This window comes from Eublepharis macularius, chromosome 6, assembly GCF_028583425.1.
Source record: "Eublepharis macularius isolate TG4126 chromosome 6, MPM_Emac_v1.0, whole genome shotgun sequence".
NCBI lineage: Eukaryota > Metazoa > Chordata > Lepidosauria > Squamata > Eublepharidae > Eublepharis > Eublepharis macularius.
The window spans coordinates 142,314,967-142,340,046 of NC_072795.1; the positions used below are offsets into that span (position 1 = coordinate 142,314,967).

The window sequence follows — 25,080 nt, forward strand, 5'->3', positions numbered from 1 at the left end:
TTTAATGTATCTGGAGCATTCTAAATTCATTTAACCCATTTGACAGTTGAATCCCACAATTCTGGTTGTTACAATTAGAATACATACAGTGCAATCCTAAATGGTTACACCCTTGTAAGCACCTTGGCTCTGGCTAGGATTGCACTGTGAGTAATCTAATTGCCCACATTTCTTTAAAAAAATGGAATTATTGGGGGGCATGAGGAGATCTCACAAATATTTTCTCACTAATTTAAAATCTTATTGTTGTTATATTGGAATGCACATTTTGTCTGAAACTTTGACTTTTGGAAGTTATACCAGTTCTCTTGTTCATGTGACAAACTGTATTAATTTAATTAGTAATAAAAATAGAAATATTAAAATAGCAATAAAAATAGAATCTTTTTTATAGCTTGCCACCAAATCCACAGAGTGAATTAAAGGATTTCTCTTTCGATACATTTAACCTTTGAGGATTTTTAAAAAGCTTCCTAGAGACTGAATGGAGGGGAGGTCTTTTTACAGACACCGGTTGTACAAAGGTGGGAAAGGAAAGAGTGTTAAGGAGGTGTGAACCGGGGCTTCGCAGCCTGGACTTACTGTACTCAGTTCCTGTCATCTGAGCCAGGATGCGGAAGGACCTGGACTGCAGGTGGGAAGAACGGCGACTCCAATCGTCAAGCTCATCCTCTGGTTTGTTTTGCGTTTTAAGTACTGCCTGATATACTGGAGAGGCGCTGTCTACATGAGGGTCTTTAACAGGGAGGCTACTGTAATGTAGAAAGAGGGCACTGAAAAAACAGCTCGCACGGGTTTTGCCCCCTCCCCTTCCCAGCACTGCCCTCTCGCGTCTGAGTGGATCCCCCAATTTCTCTCCAGTCAGTCTGGGGATACAATGTTCTTCTGGAAAACAAAAGTTTCCCAAGAACTTATGCTGAGTTGAAGGAGACAAAAAATTTTAAATTATTTCCATTTCGATGGTTGTTGGGGGTTTTCCGGGCTGTCTTGCCGTGGCAAGACCACGGCAAGACAGCCCGGAAAACCCCCAACAACCATCGTTCTCCGGCCGTGAAAGCCTTCGACAATACATATTTCCATTTCCATATAATAATAATAACATTCAATTTATATTCCACCCTTCAAGAAAAGTTAACACCCACTCAGAGCGGTTTATAAAGTGTGTTATTATTATCCCCACAACAAACACCCTGTGAGGTGGGTGGGGCTGAGAGAGCTCCGAGAAGCTGAAACTGGCCCAAGGTCTCCCAGCTGGCTTCAAGTGGAGAATCAAACTCGGCTCTCCAGATTAGAGTCCCACCTCTCTTAACCACTACACCAAAACTCTCTGGTCTATACTGACTCAGTGTGTGATTTTATTTGATTTCTATTACGTATTTGATTTTTTAAATTTGATTTTTATACCACATCTCTTTGGTTAAGAGCTTGAAGCAGTTCAGATCAATAATTTATATCACTTACAATCAAAACAAAAACATGATAAAAATCCAATAAAATCCAACAAAACATATAGCATAATACAAAATTGTAGTATGCAGTCAACTATGCCCTCCCCCCCAGGAAAAAAGTGCTAAGGGTCAAAAGCACAGCAGAATAGTTCTGCCTTACAGGATCTCTGAAAAGTCATCAGGTCCTGCCGGGAATGAGTGTCTTCCGACAACGCAGTCCAGAGGGAGGGTGGCCCAATCATAAAGGTCCTCCCTCTGGTGGGAAAAAGGTGTGCTACCCTGGGGTGACTGCCTCGACTCAAGTCGCTGGCAATGGTCCAAAGTATCAGGGTAAGTCCATATACACAATTTATAAAGAATAACAAGAGAGCTGCGGGAGGTCCCTCATGGTCCGAACAGATGAGAGGTAACTTGGCCAGCTTATTGACCCGTCAGTGTATGAACCCTGGGCCTGCGTATGCTACCATCACACTGAGGTCGCCTGAACTCCGTAGGGTTGCCGGTCCCCAGGTGGGGGAGGGGATCCCCCACTCTCAGCCTCCCCCCCCCCGCTTCCACTCACGTGGCTGGCAGGGGGGAAAGGCATGGGAACGGGACTTCCGGGGCATGTTTCCGGTGTGGCACAACAATGTCATTCCCACGACTGACGTCATCGCACACGTCCTGGAAGTGGTCCTGGGCTTCAAGCCAGGCAGTTCTGGAAGAATCAGCCCATTTGGGGCCCAAATTGGCCTGGTGCGAAGCTCAGGAGCACTCCTGGGGCCTGTGTGACAACGTCACTCCTGGAAGTGACATCATTGCACCACACCAGGAGTGCACGACACATGTGAGCGAGGGCATCATACAGGTGAGTGCCAGATCCCCCCGCCCACCGGGAGTGTACAGGGACCAGGCAACCCTAGAATACCATAATGTCACTTCTTGGTGCATGGAGCTTGGCCCTGATACTTGCATATTTCACAGTTTCTACTGTACTATACAGGCTACATTTTCCATATACCGAGAAGCATCTTTCCCCTTGTAATGATAAGGTGTGTTTAACTGCCAGAAGCTATACACATTATTGCAGCTGACAATAAGAATCACCGCTCCAAAATGATGGGCATTGAACAATAAACCCAACAGTAATAGCATGAGGGTTATATACTGACTGCTAGTAAATGCTGTTAAATCTTCTAGTGCGAATGGCTTTCCTCTTATGGCATGATGAATTTCCAGATTAAAACAATAAGAGCCATTAAAAGAGAGGAAACTGAACAGCTTTTACCGCTTGGATAGACAAACACTTTAAAAGGCCAACATATTATTGGTTTTTTTCCCTTTTCTTTTTGCTGAAGATCGGTTAGTGTATTCTAATTATATGCTGGAGTTTTGAAATCACACATCAGTTTGCATTCATTTTTAAATAAATTCTTAATTTTTATAGTTGCCTGTAATGACACCACTGTGTCCTGTTTTGAGTAGTGTTCAGATATTACAATCTGATTGTCTCATTCCCAGGAAATGTACTTGCTGCTGCCAGGGCTTTTTTTCTGGGAGAAGAGGTGGTGGAACTCAGTGGGTTGCCCTCGGTGAAAATGGTCACATGGCCGGTGGCCCCGCCCCCTGATCTCCAGACAGAGGGGAGTTGAGATTGCCCTCCATGCCACTGGCACGGAGGGCAATCTCAACTCCCCTCTGTCTGGAGATCAGGGGGCGGGACCACCAGCCATGTGACCATTTTCAAGAGGTGCCGGAACTCCGTTCCACCGTGTTCCTGCTGAAAAAAAGCCCTGGCCGCTGCCAGTATAGCATATATACAAATCACAAGCAATAAGTTAGCTGCTATTTAATATTGTACATCATGTTGTTGTAATGCTTCTAACTAACTTCTTTCGAAGTGTGTATACAATCCAGAAACTTGGCTGGGCTTATTATGGTCTGAGATAAGTAACAACAACAACTGTTCATTTTTATATCACTTTTCTGGACCCACCCAAAGTGGTAAATTAAAGGCAGTGTTGTTATCCCCACAATATAGCCGGGGAGCTGGGCTGAGAGGAGTAGCTGACCCAAGGCCCCCGGCTAAATTCACAGCAGTAGTGAGATTTGAACCAGAAAAGTGCTGCGTCCCAGCTCAGATACTTAACCACTACTCTACACCAGGTAGCGTAAATAGACAGGGGCAGGAACTTTATACCCTGCATAATTTCTAAAGAATCCAACATTCACATAACAATGGGTATTGCAGTAAACAAAAAAAATCAGCACTCAAACTTCTTGGCATAAGAATCAATTCAGTTCAACTTTCCTGTTCAGGATGTATATGGAATATCCATTGGCATTGCTGGATCAGACCAAGGTTCGTCTGGTTATGTTAACCAGCTTCAAAATGCATGAAGGAGTACTTATTTTTTCCCTATCCTGAACTCAGTACCTAAAGGTAGAATTAAATCTGAGTAAGGTATTCAGCACATGGCCCCTCAAGTTAGAATATCAGCAAACACTGATGATTTGTGTATAAATACTAATTATTGAAATGTTTTCTTGACACAATGGTGGAATCTAGGCTATTACTACTAAATAGATTAAATGTCTGAGTCAGCCTTTTCGGCCTTTCTGGTGAATTCATATTACTTATTCAAAAATTTTAAACCATCATGCGTATTTGTGATGTATAGTAATGATCTCATTAGACTGTGGCAGAAATGGAACAAAAAATGTAATTCAATTGCAACAGGAATTAAAAAAGAACACCTTCTTCTTACTAACTCCTGATTTTTGATATCTTATTGTTATGGGTTAAACAGAAAAACAATGATCAGAGATGCAGTTTTAATGTCTATGACAAATTTTAGATATTTTAAACTGCATTTTAATAGATGCATTTTGTTTTTATAGCATTGTTTTCTAATTCTATAATCTACCTTAATTCTAATCCTATATTTCACCTTGAGCCTCAATGAAAAAGGCAAATTATAAATGAAGTAAATAAGTAACTAAGGAAATTAACAAGAAACAACAAGAGCCGTAACTATGCAACTATTTTTTCACCACTTAGACAATAGCTGTTATACACATACCTGGACTATCCAGTATGTTTTTTTTTATTCCTAACTATGAAAAAGTGGCCCAGTCCACAAGGACTACGGCCAAGTTCCCCAGCATCATTGAGATTAAGGTACAATCCTAACCTTATATACATGTAAACAAGGTCAACTAAAACCCATTTAGGCCCTCTTCCAAGTGAAAAAGTTAATATTGGGATGCTGAACTCTTTGTATGCACTTAATTAAAAAAGAACTGGATGGAACATGTCATTCTCAATACTTCTAACTTGCACAATAGTGTTGAATTCAAAAGGATTTTGCCCCTGTGTGGCAATCCATACTGATCATTACAAATATTGTTAATGCTAGCGACATGCTTATCTATGTGCTATGCCAACAAGTAGTGATTCCGCACACGTTGGATAATGCACTTCCAATCCTCTTTATAGACCATTTGGAACGGATTTTTTCGTGTGCGGAACAAAAAACCCACCTCAAACAATCGATAAAGTGCATTGAAAGTGCATTATCCAACGTGTGCGGAATCCATGAATGTCTAGCTGAGCTTGTTTGGCTATGACATTGCAGCGGGCATAGAACCTGCAGAGGCCGGGATCTGCAGTTGGCCCTCTTAGTAGAAGAGGACTAACGCCGTCCCGTTCTCAGGTTTCAGAGGGGGATAAATGAGAGTTATAGAGAGGTCAGGAGGAACTCAGGAATCTGTTGACCCTTCTGCTCTCTCCCACCCTGGCACTATCCTTTAACATGTACTTCCTCTTTGTGGCACCTCATCTTCCTCTCTTTCTCACACTCTCTCTCTCGCCTTCCATCTTGTACCATGGATGCAAGACATGCCACCCTGCTGTCTCCTGGCATCCTTAGGCTAGAAAACTAGATAGGGATCTATCTATTACCTTTCCTATCATGTATGGAGTTCCCACAATAAAGAACTCTTATTTCTTTTCTAAAACTTAACTAAGTCTCAGAGTGTAAGTTTGTTTCTCTCTCCCATGAGCACCCTGGCGAGGAGGGAAGGGAGACCTGGCATTTACCTTGCGCCTGCTTTTTTCATGAGCATGTTCCCGGCGCTCTCATGATGACATCACTTCCTGAAGTGACATCATCATGCAGCCATGGGCGTGCTCCCGCACTTTGCGTGGGGCTAATTCTGCCCTGTTTGGGGCCAAAATTGGCCCCAGAGAAGCACAGGAGCATGACCACGGCCAGTGCGACGACGTCACTTCAGGAAGTGATGTCATGCCCCATCAGGAGTGTGTCTGGCATGCGTTTTCCCAGGTTGCCTGCCAGTGGTGGGCACTTTCTGGGGGGGGGGGGCTTGCCACCTCCTATCAATGACCAGTGATCGATGGGCAACGGGGCAAACCCCTGGGAAATCACCCAGCAGCGGAGGGCAACTTGGAAGGCTAGCACACAGCAATGGAATCTCCTGCACCCACGTTTCTCTGCAAACTATGCTGCTCTACGAACAGGCCCCTTCAGGACCCCTGGCCTTCCTTCTCTCCCCTCCCCGCTTGCCCTGTGAGTCACTCGGCCTTCACCGACAGTGGATAGAATTCGAACATCACGCAGCTTGTTTGGGCTGAGATGTGGGTGTGGGGAATGGGAGGGAGGGACTACAAGAAATAAAGGCCTGATAGCCCCAAACGATGATGCGACTAAATGAAAGAAGCCAGAAACTGGCTGTTTTATATGTGATTACGGGAGAAATCCTGAACGAAACACAGACCTGTCTACTCATAAGAAAGTACCATTTAATGAGGCTTACTCCCAGGAAAATGTTTTAAAGATTGCAGCCCCTTATCTCTCAATGCCAGGAGGATGGCAAAATTTTCAAGCAGAAGAAATATTTATGCATCATCAAAGGGTTGCCAACTCTGGGTTTGGAGCAATTGGAGACATGTCTGGGGAAGGTGAGGTTTGGGGAGGAGAGGGACTTCAGCAGGTTATAACAACTCCAAGGAGCCCACCCTCCAAAGCAGCCGCATTTCTGCAGGGTAGACCAAGTGCAGCCTGGAGATCAGTTGTAATTCTGGGAAATCTCCAGGCCCCCTCTGGAGGTTGGCAAGGCTAATGTCTCATCACCACATTCCATACCCAGGCCTCTCATATCGAATACCTCATCGCTTGTTTGGTTTAAAGTCCTCATCGACTAATGCAAAGTTGAGCCAAAAAACTTCATAAGCATAGAGTGAAATCCTGCGCTGAGAACTAATCCATGCAAGTTAACACCTGCAAGCAACTTGGTTCTCTTCATTAAAAAAACGTAGCAGATCGGAACCAGAAAAAATGCAGAGATAACAAAGTAATCACCAGGATTTCAGCACAGTCAGTATTTCACCTGGCGGGGCTCTGGCATCCCTACTAGAGAGACCTTCAGTATGCCAGGAAATTGGACACTCCCTTCTTCTTTCCACCACCCAGATGTATAATACAGGGGTCCCACATGGACATCTAATATAGGCACCCAATTCAATAAATTCTTGCCCCATAAAAAGAAGTCAGCATGCCCGGGGGCCAGTCATATCACACAAGTCATTATCTATATGGTGGAGGGGAAGGAGAGACCCCTCTACTATCCAAAGACACAGGTTGGCCTAGTAAATACCCACCGGATTAAAATTCCATTTGATTAAAATGAAACAGTTTTTAAGAGTATGAGTTTAGTTGGTATTGTTTACAATGTAGAGTACACAGAGTTCCACCCTTCTAAGGGCCAAGCTACAAGTGACGAATGACACTTGAAGGGCATGTGGACAGACTCGCATGTATTCCTCCCTGTTCACTTGCGCTCCACTTGTGCATACACGTGAGTCTGTTCACTTGCTCTTCAAGTGTCATTCGTCACTTGTAGCTTGGCCCATAGTCCACTGAAGAGTGTAACCGCTTAGGATTGTACTGTTAGCACAGGGCTATTACATACTAAAAATGCCTCTAAAATCTGAAAGCAGTGAACCGTGTGTGTGTGTGTGTGTGTGTGTAAAAGACATGTTTATACTATGCCCTTCTTTGCCTGTGTGTAAAAGACATGTTTATACTATGCCCTTCTTTCATTCTATGGAGTTGGAAATATAAGTCTACTTACGCCAACGGAGATTCACTGTGAGTCATGGGATCAAGCCCCAACAAAGAGCATTGAGTATTTAGGATCCATCAGTATGAAGAGTTGGGATGCGCACAACAGAGCAACATTAGTATGAGAAATTAATGCAAAAGGAATGTACAAAGAGGGGAAAGAAAGAGAAGAAACCAGTATCAATAACAGGGAGCACAAAGGAACACACGACCACATTAGCATCCTGAACAAGCTTGCTGGTTATCAGCTTTTGGCAAGCTATGTTAAAGATATAGCAGCATTGTTGCTGCTGGCACCCCAGAGGACAACGTCTTCAAATTCTTGCACGAAGATACACAGTAAGAGAGATCAAGGGCAATGTACGTACCAAATATCATTTTGGAGGAGGTACTATGGTTGTATAACCACAGCTAACACAGTGATCAGCATCCTTCTAAAAGCACTACTGGGTGAGAGAGAGAGGGTGTGATCCGACACTTCTCACCTTGATATTTTCTTCACTTAGTACCAGTCACTGAATATTTAGGGAGAAAATTAAGAACTGTATAATCCGATTCTCGTTTGAGGCCAAATCCCATGTTAAAAATGATTCAGAACTAATTGATGATCGGCATTGTTTTACTGTCTAGAACCACATTCACTGTGTCAAATGTATCGGTCCTAATCCAGAGACAGTCCAGCACAGTAGATGCTATGTGTAAACACAAACACACAGGGGGTAAGTGCGCCACCACGATCCCATTCTAACACAGATGGGAATATGCACTTTCACCTGAGAACGGCAGGGGCGCCATTGGCCGCTGTGTATCCCAACAAGCATCGGGAGGTGCGTGCACACCCTGTCCCTGCCATTCTTCATTGTACACACGTTCAAATACAGATATCTGGATATTCCTCTTTAGAAATGAGTGCGAATGCTGCTTCCACTCCCACATCTGTTATGGTGCACAAAAGCAGCAAGATGCACAATGGCATGAACCCCTATTGTCATTTTTTTCCATGGGAAGAATGAAAGAAAGGCCATTGATTTCTATGAGCTTGGTGACAACAACCAGAATTCATGCAAATTCAGTGACATGAATTTGATTTGTATGAATGTAGAGTCATCCTTAAGAGAGAGCTGAAAAGCTTTGCTTACAATTTTATGTATTGCTTCTCTTTATTGTGGCTCCATCTCAGGGTCTCACTAGAACCTTTCCGTCGTTATGATTTTAGCAATACAACCATATGCAAGTTGACATCGCGGTACGCTCAATCTCCCTTAATATGCACTGTTGCCATTTTGCCTGAACAGGGACAACCATGCATGTTTGAGCTTTGATACACATGGTTGTTAGCTGCCCTGAGCCCATCTGCAGGGAGGGAGGGATATAAATATAATAAAATAAATAAAAATACATATTTGCACATCATACCAAAACTGGAAAATGAGCATATTCACACAAAAATGGCAACTAGACATTTTGGGTAATGCACTCTCCAATTACAGAGGGGTGGTGCCTCCAAACTGTAACAATTGAACAGGGCTTAGATGAGCAGCCGGAAGATCAGTGTGGATACCTTCCCACCATCTTCTTAAAGGCAACAAGCAGCCGCAGAAGGCCTTGATTTGATTCAGTCTGAGACAGGGGTGGGAAAGCGTCTTAAGTTCCATCCCCATGTAATTTGGTAAATTGAAAATAATCTTCCCAATGCGTTTGTTAGCCCCACACAGGCAAAAATACCACTCAAGAAAAAGATTCTTTCCCCCAGCTATTACCAACCAAGAGGAGAGGACATTTCAAAGGGTTAAAACATGCAGAAGTGGGAGGACTAAATCCATTCTCTCCCTGCGCCATGGTGAATCCAGACCCCCACAGCTGATCTTTGCCTATAAAAACCACTGGGGAGACCCACTGCCTTGTCTAGTTAGACCCTCAGATCTCAAAATCTTGGTTCTGCTGCATACTCTAACCAAACAGGACTCAAAACCTGCCTTATGCAAATTATTTTTAGTAAAGCTTCCGTGATTGGCGTGTTTTATTCTCGAGATATTTCCTGCAGAATTTTGAACGGTGATGGCAGGTGGAATAAAAGTAATTTAAGGAAGAGAAGCCTCAAGGGAGGCCCAGCATTGGAGGCAACTATAATTTTTGTGCTGATGAAGACTGCAGTGTTTATTGGTTGTATTTTATTGCTTCTTTTTAATTGTGTGTCACCTTAAGCACACTGTGCTCAAGGTGGGATTAAAAACATTTAAAACAAACAATTAAAATAAGGTGATCTTGCAAGAAGCCCGGATTACATCGCTTTCCTAATATTGACTGAGGGCCATAGAACAGGGCGTCCCCATTGCTGGATCGTCCCCAGAGTCATGTGACTTGTCATTTGACAGAACTTTGGACGGTGAATTTGCTGCCGTTCACCTTACCACAAACTATAGTTCCCAGACTTTAGTGGGGAGGGAGAACAGCCTGTTTAAGTCTGTAATGAAGATATGCCTCTTGATTTTAAGATGATGAACAGCTTCCAAATTTCAAGAGATGCCTTCGACAGGCATTTCAGCAATTCAGGCAATCTAAACAAAGATTCACCTCTCCCCCCCCAAACAAATCCCTATTGGAAATATTAATGTATAGATATTTATACCCCACTCTTCTCCCCTATGGGGAAAAAAACATGGTTGCACCCACCTGTAACTGTCATTCATCGAGTGCTCTTCAGTGCAGGCACACATGGGAACTGCGCAAGTGCCGGCCTGAGCATGCTCACTTCCCATGTGGGACTGCACAGAAGACATGACCATGGACCAAAGTTGCTTACAACATTGTTCACCCCTCCTCCATTTTATCTTTACTCAAATAAGTCTGTGAATTAAGTTAGGCTCAGAAAGAGTGGCTGCCCAAGTTACTAAGAGGGCTTTCCTGGCATGGTGGGGATTTGAACCTGCGTCTCCCAGATCCTAGCCTGACACTCCAACCACTTCTCCACATTGCTGTGAACAGGCAAGCTCCTGTTAAAGACTATGGCTCCTCCTTTTCCTCACGCAGAGCGGACCATATGGGAGAATATTTTCGGAGTGAAGCTCACTGAGACACACAGGAGTCGCACAAGAGCAGTGTTTGGGTTACGTGTGCGCAGGGAACGTTCACGGACAACTAAGGTGATCAGTGACTAACAGCCAGGAAAATCAGCAGGACTTCAATGAGTCCCATTTAATTGCTTATAGTAATACTTTACCAAACTTTTTACCTATCTAGTTTTACAGCCAAGACCCTAGGGATGCTGTCCGTGGTGCTGAAGCAAGACCAAACTCTGGTCCTGCCAGGTTAGTTTCCTGGAAAGTTCCGTGTCGGAGGGTGTGGCGGAACCCTAAGATCCCACGTGGCTCAGGACTGGAGGGCCCCCTGGGGGGGGGGTCTGGATTCTCGGCCCCCTGGAGCTTGCATGAGAACAACGCTTTATACCCCATTCAATATTAGGGCTACTCGGCCAACTTAATGCCTCTTTGACAAAAGGCAACCGGTTTGGGCCTGGTTCCCTTTTTGTCATGTTAGTGCAGAACCCATTAAAATGGCGGGACCGTCCTGTAAGAATTCTCTGATTGGTGGAAATCGCCTCTGACATCAGAGACGGAGTGTTGCTTGGGATTGGTTCGATTTGCTAGCCAATCTCATTGAGAAGGCTGGCTTAGGTCAGACCCCACTTTGGAACATCTGGAGACCCCAAGGCCAGTGGGCCAGGGGTTAAGGACTCCTCCAGTATCTTGGCACTACAAGGAACTCTGCATATGCTCTGAGGAACCTTCTACAACTTAGGTCAAGTGTGCTTAGCTGAGTTAGCTCAACATTATTGTTTTATTTGGTAGACTGTGGGCTGTGCAATAGTGTGCTCTTCCACGGGTTTTGTGTTTTGTCCTCCTTCCTAGCCCTTTTGAATCCACCCACCATTTCCCCTTTTTTTTCTATAATAAACCTTCTTTCTGTAAAGGCATTTTTGGCTTCCTTGGTACAATTCCTTTTCTCTGGGATACTTCTCTGATCCTCTTCCCTACGTGCCAGACTGCTTGGGCACTACCCGCAGTTGGCTATGGGATAATTTTTTCAGGGTTTCCACCCTGTGACTTGGTTACGTTGCTAGGGCTGAGCTGGAGGAGCTGCTTCCCACCAGGTCAGTCTAGCTGTTCTCAGGAGGTACCTGAGTGGTGGCAGCCGACTACCCGAGTGTTTCCCAGGGACTGTTTTCCTTGTTTTCCTGGATCCTTTTCCAGGGATTGTTTCCTGGTGGTTCCTTCCTAGGAACCCCCAAGGAAGGTGGTTCCCAGCAGGGAAAGTCACTTTCCTGCTCTCCTAACTGTAAGAGAGTGCATGAGTGGGAGATTAAGGACTGGGGGAAACAAGGGACTGAACCCTTCTCTGCTTTTCCACCGGAAACCCCTTTTGAAACTTTTTTTCTCCTGGTGAGGTTTACTCCTGATCTTGAAGCCCTGCCCAACAGCTTTTTAGAAATTCAGCAGCAAAACCGATTTTGTGCTGTTGCTGTATCTAATTCGACATCTGTACAGCTCTTGAGGTTTTACTCTCTGTATTAAAAAAAAATGTAGCCCCAAGTGCCTTCGAGGGTATATATGTGGTAAAACCTGGTTCACCTGAAGGGGAGGCTACATTTTCCACCTCAAGAGGGCTGTCAAAAAATAGAGGGTTGTCTTAGGGCCTGGAGTCATGTGGCCGAATACAGATGGAGCCCACCGGCAGGACAAGCGGCACCCCCAGGCCATTTCCACTCAGGAGGGTAGGCTGAAGCCCCTCCTGCCCTTGCCTCGTGCTCCTGAGTCACAGCAAGCAATGGAAGACTTTGGAAGTAGGGTTCCCAGGCCCCACAGGCTCCCAGTTGGGGGGCGGGGGGCGGGAGCTGTACTCCGCGCATGTGCTCTTAGCTCTGGGGTGATGACATCACTTCCTGATATGACATGTCATGCTGGCCATAGGAGTGCTCCTGCGCTTTGCACTGGGCTGATTATTTCAGAACTGGCCTGTCTGGGACCAAAATCGGCCTCCAGGAAGCACGTGAGCACTCCCGCTGCCAGTATGATGATGTCACTTCAGGAAGTGACTTCACTGCATCCCACCGGGACTGCACCCACTGAACACTTGCCCAAGTTGCCTGCTGGTGGTCAATTGCCAGGTGGCTTGCAATCAGCGGGCACTAGGGCAAACCGCCTGAGAACCCTATTTGGAAAATGAGCCCCCCATTATACATGTGACTTAGGATTGCCAGGCAGTGAGAGACATGGGGGGGCACCATCTGCTATGGTATGATCTCACTTCTGGGGAAACTCTGGAAGTAATGTCGCATCTCTCTAGGAATCACTGGAAACTGGTAAAATCATAGTTTCCAGCATTCCTAGAGAGGACCGATATCTCCTCTGGGTTTTCTCCGGAAGAGACGTCACACCAGCACTCAACAGCCATTTGTTTAGACTATTCTTCTCCTATCGGCCTTGGTGGTGATCGTGGGAAAGGGGAGCTGGAAGCAGGGACTTCCCTGCCCCCAGGAGGGGCTTGACCGCCGTAATGTGACTGCAAGTCAGGTTGGGAGACCCCTGACTTGACTCACATCACACACCTTGTGCGGTTATGGCCTTAAATTCATAAAAAAATATATGACAGGTATATATAGTATTAGTAAACTTTTTTGTATAAAACTGTTTGGGGCAGGGTGTGTGTATGTTCAGTGCTGTCTTCCTTTGGAACAAATATAGGTGTGTATATATTCTAGATATACCATTTCCAACCATTCCTTCCTCCAAATGTCCAAGACCCATTAACCCTCTCAGCTCATTCCATACTGTGGCGCCCAGGGCTTTTTCTCTGGGAAAAGAGGTGGTGGAACTCAGTGGGTTGCCCTCAGAGAAAATGGTCACATGGCCGGTGGCCCCGCCCCCTGATCTCCAGAGAGAGGGGAGTTGAGATTGCCCTCCGCGCCACCGGAGGGCAATCTCAACTCCCCTCTGTCTGGAGATCAGAGGGCGGGGCCACCAGCCATGTGACCATTTTCAAGAGGTTCCAGAACTCCATTCCGCCACCTTCCTGCTGACAAAAAGCCCTGGTGGCACCCACTGAAATGCTCAACATTAAGAGACGGGGGCAGGGGGACTGTGCAGCACTCCGCACAAAAACCAACGCACACACAGAGGAAATATCTTACCCCGCAAGTTCACCTCCCTGGGCCTGGGCCTGGCCTGCAATGGCATCCATGATAGCATCTTGAGAATACATGCTGATCGGGGTGTTATACTGGGCATGAATGATGGTGGCCTTGCCACCCGGCCCTTTCACCTCAATGGGTTTGTGCGTCGATAGAGCAGAATCCTTCAGGACATTGGGATTGAAACGCTCCACGTACTCCGTGCTAGGATGGGAGAGTTTCAGGAAGCAACGGGAAGAAAGGAGAAAAGGTGATCGTTAAACGGAATGGAGGAGAATAAGCAGCACGGTGAGTAAGCAGCCAAAGATGCCGCACACGGAAACACTCATGCACAGGCTGACAGAGTTTAAGTGGCAAAGGAGGCCAGGAAGACTCCTCGCTGCCCTGAGTGTCCGTATCTTTAGGAGACTGTGTACTCTTCCTCTTCAGCACTAGAATACAAGAACTGTTATTTGACAAATGAGATCAATAGCAGAACTGCTTTTCTCCTGAAGCAAGAATATTTCCCCAGCCATGAAATCTGCATGCTAATAGGACTGGATGGGGGACCGAGGGGACATCACGCAAAGTATAAAAGGTGGTTTGCATGGCAGTATAGAAAAGATGGATGAAAAGCAATGACCAGTTAAGAACATTGTTGGTTAAACTCTCACACACTACACTGGCATAATGAGGGCCAAGTTCTACCGAACCTTTAAGCCCAATATGGAATTCTTTGAGTTACTGTTCTGTGAAGACTCTTTGGTCCTTAAAAAACCCCTTAAGTACTGTTTGTAAAAGACACACAAATGAAGTGTGAGCAGTTTGCTCACATCTGTAGCTCTAGCTCACTGAAACAGAAAATTAGTGGCACGCTGCTTATTAAAGAGAACACTGAACATCTTGTACAGAAATTCCTCTCATAGGCAGGGCTTTTTTCTGAGGAAAGAGGTGGGGGAACTCTCACCTGGGGAAACCCTGGGAGAAGGTGGTGCCTCTGTCACTACATGAGTGTGCGCGTGCTCCCGGGACTGCACAATGATGTCACTTCTGGGAAGTGACATCATCACACAGGCTGTGGCTGCCCCAGGAGCGCTCCCGTGTTTCTCGGGGGCCCCAATTTGTCCTGAATCTGGCCAAATTTGTCCTGAATCAGGCCTGCATCGACCTGGAACAGGACACTGTGTCACAGGGGAGCACTCCCCCACCTGGCAGCGGCCTGATCCTGGCCATTTAGGGCCCAAATTGGGCTGGAATGGGCCTGAAATGGCCAGGATTGGGCTGCTGCTGGGCTGAGGAGTGCTCCCCCGCCCAGCAGTGGCCTGATCCAGGCCGTTTCGGGACTGTTTTGGCCATTTGGGGCCTGAAACGGCCAGGATTGGGCCGCTTCCGGGTGGGGGAGTGTTCCCCTACCCAGCAGTGGCCCATTTCCAGGAAGTGACATCATCATGCAGGCTATGGCCACCCCAGGAGCACTCCTGTGCTCCTCGGGGGGCCTGATTCATCCCAAATCTGGCCAAATTTGGCCTGAATCAGACCTGCATCAACCTAGAACGGGCAACTGCAGCACAGGAGAGCTCTCCCCCGCCTGGCAGCAGCCCAATCCTGGCTGTTTCAGGCCCGATCCTGGCTATTTAAGGCCCAAATTGGGCTGGAATCGGCCCAAAATGGCCAGATGAGTGCTCCCCCACCCAGCAGCGGCCTGATCCTGGCCGTTTCAGGCCCATTTTAATCATTTTGGCCAGGATCAGGCCCTAAACAGCCAGGATCAGGCTGCTGCCTGGTGGAGGAGCGTTTCCCTGCCCGGCAGAAACCCAATCCTGGCCATTTCAGGACCAATCCTGGCCATTTTGGGCCCCGAACGGCCAGGATTGGGCCCCAAACGGCCAGGATTGGGCCGCTTCCAGGCGGGGGAGTGTTCCCCTACCTGGCAGTGGCCCATTCCAATCTGATTTGGGCCTGATCCTGGCCATTTCGGGCCCATAATGGCCCAGAGAGTCACAAACAACCAGGAGCAGGGAGGGGGGCAGTTTTGAGAACTGCCAGAACGCTGTTCTGGAGTGTTCTGGCAGGAAAAAAGCCCTGCTCATAAGTAATATGATTAAAGGCAATGTTAGCAGTCATAGTATACACGAGGCAGCCATGAGGATGTATAAATCTCTAAAAGATGCAGTTCTCTCCAGTGAGGAAACAGGAATCAGGGGAAGGGAATCCTGTTCTTAGAAAAGGTGTGTCCTTTTGTGTCCTGAACCGCTGCGTGTTTACTTTGAGGAAAGTTTAGTGTTACTCCCTCCTGAGTAAACATGCAAATGATTCTGATCTTGTCTGGTCTCAGTGGCAACCATTTTGATTTGAAGGGCATTACACATTCTTGGATGAAAGTCCACTACACAGAAATGCAAGAACAGCAGCAGCATGCAGGAAAAGGGTAGGCGAGTTTGCAAAGGGATGGGGCAGACACGGATTCGAAACACTCTGAACCAACAGGTGTGGTTTTTCATGTCACTGCAACCACAAAACAGGGGGGCGGGAAATCTGCGCTACATTTGGCTCCCTCAGAGTTGTGGAAAGGATGGGAGCCTTTATCCTTCGGGGAATACAGGTTTATGCAGAAAAAGAGCATTTTAAAAGATAAAAGGTATGGTTTCAACAATGTAGTGCATGCAGACAAACTGCGAAAGAACACAAACTTAAGATGATAAAAGCAACATGCACCACAAACTAAAAACTGTTGGAAGCAACACTTTAAAGTGGTTCACATATTAAATTCTGATTAAAGTATCTCATGTGTGGAAGCTTCAATTCACCTGCAGTGGCTGCACAAACCACTGCTGCAGGTGCATGCCGCTTACAAGCTCGTCAAACTCTCTTGCCATTCTCTTCACAAGGAAAAAGCTCCTACCGGCCATTCAGCTGAAAGGAGAGATTCCAGTCTCGAAGTGCCGTCCCAAGCAGTTATACCCTTCTTCCAACAGACTTAGAAGAGTGCATCTCTGCTTAGGGTGGCCATGGCAGTTGCCTACAATCCTGGTAGAAATTGTCACCACTACCAGGGCACGGAGGCCCTCTGCTAAGCATTTGTATAGACACAAAAAGGACCTTTCTCAATTAAAAAACATTTGCAATGACATCAAAATAAAATACCTGAAAGAAACGGAGAGGGTTTAGGGATATTCTTTGAGCAACGGGTAGGATAACAGCATTTTATGACTGTTACGATGCATCGCACTTGCAAGCACACACGGCAGCAACAAACAGGCTCATGCTACCCCAAAAGGGGGGAATGGCCAAACATTTAACACTATCACACTGTTTAATACTAACTTGGCAACAGTGTTGGCTATGACCTAGGGGAAAGAAAGAGAGACAGAAAACATCAGACCCAAATATTTGATGAGTTTGTAAGAGCATGTGGCTAGCAAGTATTGACCAAGGCAGTTGCTAACTCTACAGGAGTACAGGAATAGTAAGAAACTGTTATGCCCACCCACCTCAATGTAATTAAGAGAGTGGGAACAAGCAGGGATTACAGCTGATCCACTGGGACTTATAGACATTTTGCTGAACTTTGACAGTTCTGTGGATTTCTGGACATCTCGTTATCTGTGATCCAAGAGCAAGGAAGCAAGGCTAGATACAGAAACTGCAGAGTCATCTGACAATAAATGACGAATCAAAAAGATCACCTTCTCCCCCACGGAGGCTCGGAACCCACCCTTTCTAAGGTCACCAGCCGCCAGGTGGGCCCTGGAGTTCCCCAAGAATTACAACTTACCTCTACTACAAAGATCAGTTCCCCTGAAGGAAACAGAAGCTTCAGCGGGCAGACTCTGTGGCAGCACACCTTCACGGCGCTCGTTTCCCCCAAACTTCACCCTTTCTAGATACCACCCCAAATCTCCAGAAATTTCCCAAACTGGGGTTGGAAACTTTTGTTTCTCCAAAGCCCTTTGCTCCTCCCTCCCTTTTCCTATTGCTAGTGGCTGCAGCCGGACGCCATGGCATCTTGTACGCTCAAGAACATCCACAGTAAATACTGTCAAACATTGTCATGCCCAGGGCTTTTTTTCTGGGAAAAGAGGTGGTGGAACTCAGGACTGCACAATGACGTCACTTTGGGTCAGCTGGAACAAGGGGGGAGATTTTTAAAGTTTAAATCGCCCTTGGTGAAAATGGTCACATGGCCGGTGGCCCCACCCCCTGATCTCCAGACAGAGGGGAGTTAGATTGCCCTCCGCGCTGCTCCAGCGGCGTGGAGGGCAATCTCAACTCCCCTCTGTCTGGAGATCAGGGGGCGGGGCCACCGGCCATGTGACCATTTTCAAGAGATGCCAGAACTCAGTTCCACTGCGTTCCCGCTGAAAAAAAGCCCTGGTCATGCCAGATCTATATATCTACAATCTCCCTCGCAAGGTTCTGTCACTCTACTATCACACTATGTAGCAGGATCCAAGAATAGGCAATGTAAGAGCAGTCTCAGTGATTCCTCAATAAATTTTATGGTTTAAAGTAAATGTGTAGCAACAGTTCTTTTTTCTTTTTTAAAAAAAGTGCTGGTATTCACAATTTTGCCACCTTGGGGAGTCAAGGCCGCCGGCTGAAAGAGGTGCCTGTATAGGGGAAAGAAGTGCTGGTACTGTATACCAGCGCATACCATCAGAAAAAAAGTCCTTGGTATCGATAGCAGAAAGGGAGATAAACTAAGGATGTGAAGTACAGGTTTCTGGAACCAGACATGAAATAAAAAAGTAGACAAGGGAAGCTGCGATGGAAAAGTGGTAAATAAGGGGAGGGATACAGGCCTCTGTTACTTCTTGATGCAAATGTGTCTCCTCGGAATATGAAATAACAAAGAGACTTGTTTGACCTTCGGGATGTGGTGTGAAGCACAAACCCAGCATCCTGATAAGGGTACTGTTGGAAATGGTGCTCAATCCATGGTGTTCGTGTAATGTGAGAAGCAGCCGCACTGAGTGAAATTGTTTTCAGCTGGCTCCCCCAATATTTATTGGGAGAAGTGAGAAACAAAACCTTCATGTACAAAGACAGTTTTTAAAAGTATAATGGCATATTTATTAGGATAAACAATTAAAATCTCCCCCTAACACACACCCAGCTTCATGCCTCCCAGTTTCTCTCACTCAGAATATTCTCCCACCAGTTTTGTAAATGCTCCTTTAATCCAAATATATCTGCCCGTTATAGAAACTCTCAAGAGATATATTGGGAACAAGTTGTAACCAGTAAGCAGATCAGTGACTGTATATCCATTTTAGGTATATGCAAGACAGCTGGGCATGTGCTTACAGAGAAGCATAGCTTAAGAGTATCCTTTTCTGAAGGGGATGGTGTGGGCTGTTCTAATCCTCTAAGCTATGCCTGTGCATGTAAAACAACATTTTAAACTATAGCATAAGCCTTTAGTAATATACCCCTTGAACGAGAGGGAGAACCACAACTTCCATGCAATCTGATGGGACTTCCAAAAGATATCCAACACTGAACATGAAGGCCGTTTCCTCACAGCTTACCTTCTTCCAAAAACTTCTGAAAAACAGTGTCTTTGTGTGCAAAATTATACCAGGAAGATGATGTTATTGCGCGAAATCATGCGAGAAGACGCTGTTATCGCGGAAGACAGCGTCTTCTCGCACAATAACAGCATGCAAAGATGCTGTTTTTCGGAAGAAGGTAAGCCGTGCGGAAACGGCCAAAGTCTTCACAGAGCAGAGGTCTTGAAAGTAGTCAATTACAAAGTCATGTCTACAGACAAAACTAGACAGAGCATCAGGAGATCCATAAGCCTGTGATTTTGAAGAAGGTAATTAGCAACTATGGGGGAGGTGGAAGGTTTAAATCCTCCCCCCGTCCAATCTTCATTGCCCTTCCAGTCCTGCAATTTGCCTTATGGCAAATGCCAGCCCCATTCAAGCACTGGTATGTTTGCCTCCATGGGGCAAATCACCACTCTGGTATAGAAAGGTTAGTGAGGTTAGGAAAATGAGAAGAATGGTACAAAGCCCCCCCCCCCTTGCACAACAGCCCATTCTAACACACACAAACCCTAATTTGCAATTACTGCTATTTTCTCCATTCTTGGATCTCCTAGTGTCACGTTTAATTCGGACCACAGACATAGCTCAAGAGTGGACCACTTTCAGGGTCACTGGTATGAAGAGTTTATGTTATGTTTCTGAATGCCCCCTCCTCTGACCACAGCCCAATCCAAGGCCGTTTCTACACGGCTCCCTGCTGCTCGTAACAACCCAGAAGATGGCGCAAAAAACGCGGAAGATCACATTTTCTCGCGCGAGATTTGCGCGACGTCACGTAAATCTCGCGTGAGAAAACGCGATCTTCCGCATTTTTTGCGTGATCTTCCGGGTTGTTATGAGCAGCGGGGAGCCATGTGGAAACGGCCCACATCAGGAGTCCAATAATTGCTATTTACAATTTTTAAAAACTGCTAGAATCACCCGATTCATGAATCACCCGATATCTCATCTAGCTTGGCCTTTACAATATATAATCTTGAACTTTCTGGATTCTTCTTCAGGAATCCTGTGAACTACACTGTGACAGGACATGCCCAGATCCCGAGGAAATGCTGTGCCTTTTAGCACTGCTGTGATGGGAGAAGTTCTCCCTAACAAGCCCCCACATCTATACAACTATATAAAAGTATGGGAACCTGCTTTTATTTTACCTTGACCTTCCACCTCCTCCAAAATGCATCTCTGCGCTTTTAGAGTTGACCTGACTCTCCCCACAGCAGCAGCTGCAGCAAATTAGTTTTAAAAAACAAAGGAGAGCCCAAATGAGCTCCGAATGCCACCGCAGGAGGAGGAGGAAGGGCTGCTTATTTGTGATGGGGTGTGTGTGGGGGGCAACGATGGTTGAATTGCGGGTAGCTGCTGCAGGTTGCTGTTCCTGCTGTGTGTTAATTTGTGAGGGGAGGGTTGCAGAGGGCAGTGGATATGAAGGGGGAGACCCGGATGGAGATGGGGATCCCATTACTCCGTGGTCGAGGGAGGTATTGGATGTGGGGTGGGAATGGAAGGCCACGGAGACGTGGTAGAGCTCGATGTCCTTCCAACTTGCATCCCATCCCAAGGCATGTTGGTTGGTGGGGCTAGGAGATATAGCCTCCCTCCGACACTGGTACTGTACAATGCCAGGTCCATCAATAAAAGACCAAAACACTGAAGGATTTCCTTGCAGCAGAAGGTATGGACCTGGCGTGCGTGGCCGAGACCTGGGTGAGGGAAGGTGAAACTGTCGTCTTGGGAGAACTGGCCCCACCAGTGGTTGTTGTGGGTTTTCCAGGCTGTATTGCCGTGGTCTTGGCATTGTAGTTCCTGACGTTTCGCCAGCAGCTGTGGCTGGCATCTTCAGAGGTGTAGCACCAAAAGACAGAGATCTCTCAGTCTTTTGGTGCTACACCTCTGAAGATGCCAGCCACAGCTGCTGGCGAAACATCAGGAACTACAATGCCAAGACCACGGCAATACAGCCCGGAAAACCCACAACAACCATCGGTCTCCGGCCGTGAAAGCCTTCGACAATACATTGGCCCCACCAGGTTTCTGTCCTTCACCAGCCCCGGTCAGATGGCCAGGGGGGTGGGGTGGCAATACTCATTCGAGAGTCTTTTTCCTTTAGGATACTCCCCGCACCAAAGATTGCTAGCATTGACTGTGTTGGCCTGGTGTGGGATGCAGAGGAGAGTTTGGCTATCTACTTGGTGTACCGACCGCCTAGCGCACCAGTAGCTACCCTGTCGAGCTTGTTAGAGGCGGTGTCGGAGTGGGTGTTGGAGCACCCTAGACTGTTGGTCTTGGGTGACTTCAATGTCCATGTCGATGACACTGCCTCTACTCAGGCTGTGGACTGGGTGTCATCCATGGCAGCACTGGGACCCTCCCAATTTGTTTCTGCTCCTGCACATCAAGCGGACCACACACTGGATTTGATCTTTGGGGTGGGGTTAAGGAGGACCTAAATGCTATTACAGCAGTGCCATGATCGAACCGCCAACCCCTTCCTGCATAGGCGGCGAGCTGATTTATCTCGCCTGCGGAGACGCATGGATCCAACTGGTTTCCAGAATGCTCTGTGGGATCCGATGCCCCCTGGCAGTTCGTGGGGGATTGGCAGGACCGTCTCTCGAAAGCCATTGACGAAATCGTTCCCCGTTGCCCTCTCCGTCCCCATATCAGACTGGCCCCCTGGTATACGGAGGAGCTATGTCAGATGAAATGGGAACTGAGACAGCTAGAGCGAGTGTGGCGAAGGAATCGTGGTAAAGCGGCAAGATCATCTTATAGAGTATTTATGAAGGCCTATGAGGTGGCTGTGAAGGCGACAAAGAAGGAGTACAAGAAGGAGTACTTCGCCACCTCCACAGCGTCTGCAAGCTCATGCCCGGTGAAATTGTTTAAAGTTGTTCGGTCTTTGGGCTCCCTCTCGCAGGGAGACTGCCAAATTAGAAATTTGGCCATTAGCTGTGAGGCTTTTGGGAGCTTCTTTGCAGATAAAATCTTGTCTCTCTGCTGCAACCTGCCAGCCACGATTGATACAGTGAGGGAACTGGAGGCCCCTTGGCTGCCTTCTGGCTTGACTTTTGATCACTTCAGCCTGGTCTCCCAGGAGGAAGTGGACAGAATCCCGCAGCTGGTTAAGCCCACGATGTGTTCCCTGGACCCCTGCCTGTCGTGGCTGGTGAAAACCAGCGTCGATAGGCTGGGGACCCAATTGGAGGATATTATTAATTCATCATTAAGCTCTGGGGTTTTTCCCAGGGCACTGAAAGAAACCGTGGTGAGGCCTCTCTTTAAAAAGCCATCTTTGGATCCCACCGACCCGTCCAGTTACCACCCAGTATCGAACTTCCCGTTCCTGGGAAAGGTGATTGAGCGGGTGGTGGTGGAACAGCTGCAGGCTTTCCTGGAAGAGACTTCTGTCCTGGACCCATACCAGTCCGGTTTCCATCCAGGCCATGGGATGGAGACAGCACTGGTCGCCCTCACAGACGATCTCTGCAGACACGTGGATCGAGGCGGGTCGGTGCTGCGGATATTGTTAGATCTTTCAGCGGTGTTTGACATGGTCGACCATGAGTTGTCGGCCCACTGTCTTGCCAACATGGGGATCTGAGGGACGGCCTTGCAGTGGCTTGTCTCTTTTCTCCACAGTCGGGGACAGAGGGTGGCGCTGGGGGAGAGGGTGTCTATGTGCCAGTCACTGGTTTGAGGAGTCCCACAGGGGGCGATACTCTCCCCCCTGTTGTTCAATCTTTACATGCACTCCCTCGCCCAGCTGGTGAGGAGTTTCAGACTGGGCTGTCACCAGTATGCGGATGACACCCAGTTGTATCTGCTGATGGGCAGCCGACCTGACTCTGCCCCAGATGCCCTTTTGAGAGCTTTGGAGGCCATGTCTGGATGGGTGGCACAGAGCAGGCTGAAGTTGAACCCTGCAAAGACGGAGGTCCTGTATTGGGTCGTGGGCTGTCGGATGTGGGGATCCATCTCCCCGCCTATTTCTTTTTCTCTTCTTAGAAGGGGAAGTGAAACTGACAAAGCCTTCCAGAGGCAAAGAGGAAATTAACAAACCCTCTGAGCAGAGATCTCCCTGGCTCTGTAGAGAAGGGGAATTGACAAAGCCTTCCGATCTCTTTAAAAACCCAGCTTCCCAGCTAACATTGCGACTCCCTTCATGTGCAGTCCTCGGGTAATTTGTCATTTGTAGCTTGGCTCTCAGAAACTATCCAATAGGAGCATACTTGCCACAACAATCAATATGCAGTAGTATAGTCTACAGCCCCTATCCCTTTACCTATGCCTCTTTCGGAACCAGCCCTATTACCTATTTTAAAAAACCTCTTGAATAATTCAGTTTTGCATAGTTTGTGGCCTTCTTGACCTCCTCAGGCAGGCCATTCCATAAGGTGGAATCTAATACTTATTTTTTTGCACTTTTCTAATGTTTGTAATCTTAGTCCTATTGCATTATTGCATGCAAGTTAACAGACTTATGCAAGTTAATAGATCTCTCATGCTATCTGATTACAACATTTTCCACCACATAATCTGTCTTGAGTTTGAATAAGAAAGGCAGACTATAAATACTGTAAATAAATGATGATGGGCTGCTCTTTGCTGTACTCACCCCCCCTCCAAACAAAAACATTCTGGCTGCATAATATACCACTTGGCTTACTTAATTATTTAGTAAAATCAGCATGGCAGTTCTGTACAGACACACGGTGGGCTGCCCACCCACTGTGCCCCCTAACAAAAAATGTCTGCCCATGAGTCTGCACCAGGGAGGGAGTTAATTCCCTGTTTTTGCTGTTCCATGTGCACAGAAGTTCTGCCAGCATCCCATGGTAGCACACCCCTATGCTGGCTTTCCAAGGGCAGTGTATCTTTGGAATCGCCTTATACACCCTGTTAAAAGGATCCACAAATGCTTCACTTGGTGGCAGAAGAGTTTCCCTGTTCTGTGTCTATCAAATGGTTTAAGAGAGACTATGAATGAATTCACCGTAGATTCAAATAATGGTAACAATTCTGTATAATGTAAGTAATTGCAGATATTATAAAACAGGACAAGAACTCGAATCTCTACAGGATTTAAATTATCACTTTCATATCCCATTCATTTAATTTGAACAAATTTGCAAATGCAAATGACCCTAGAATGCCATTTTTTTTTTTGCATAGCTACACTGGACTGCCTCCAAAATATAACAAATGCCTCGATCTATCTGTAACATGAGCAGAATTTAACAGTTATGAAAACAGCTTTCCTTTGTATGGTAAGGCTCCATTAGATGCTGAGTCTCAAGCAATGTTTGCAATCTGACCACTTGAAAAAAGCTCCCCCTTGGAGTAAATCCCACCAGACATGAGTTCTTTGCCAACAAGCATCAAGTGTGTGCGCACTGAAGGGCTGCACTTCATGTACGTGAACGTCATTGAAGATTCAGTGCATGTATTATGATGTATGCCTGTAAGGTTTCATTCTGCTCCTAATAGTGCCAACCTAAGCACAATTACAACCTTCTGAGCCCACTAACTTCAATGGACTTAGGAGGGTTTAATTCTGCTTAGGATAGCGTTGTAAGCTTACCATTGAATAATAATACACCTTTCACGGAAGTCAGTGAGAAAACAGTCTACAATCTGTAACACTGGGTAGCTCCAGGCCCAAACTATTTTTGCACATTTGGATCAAGCTAAAAGCAATTCATGTACCTAGATTTGTAGAAAGGGAGTGTTCAGACAGGGAGAAAATAAGAGATTCAAAAACATGGATGTATTAGTATTAGTTTACAGCA

At 46.5% G+C, this 25,080-nt stretch overlaps 1 protein-coding gene across 4 annotated transcripts in view; it reads right to left on the reverse strand.

Annotated features, from left to right (window-relative positions):
- Positions 1–25,080, reverse strand: part of LDB3 (LIM domain binding 3) — a 216,300-nt gene that overhangs the window by 60,489 nt on the left and 130,731 nt on the right. For 2 of the 4 annotated variants that reach the window (XM_054983570.1, XM_054983568.1), the window contains 4 exons: positions 17,061–17,083; positions 13,758–13,961; positions 7,581–7,595; positions 583–752 (listed from right to left, as the gene is read on the reverse strand). In XM_054983570.1, the coding sequence (XP_054839545.1) occupies positions 583–752; positions 7,581–7,595; positions 13,758–13,961; positions 17,061–17,083 (412 nt within the window). The remainder of the gene's footprint in view (positions 1–582; positions 753–7,580; positions 7,596–13,757; positions 13,962–17,060; positions 17,084–25,080) is intronic. The other 2 variants (XM_054983567.1, XM_054983566.1) reach the window with 1 other exon arrangement.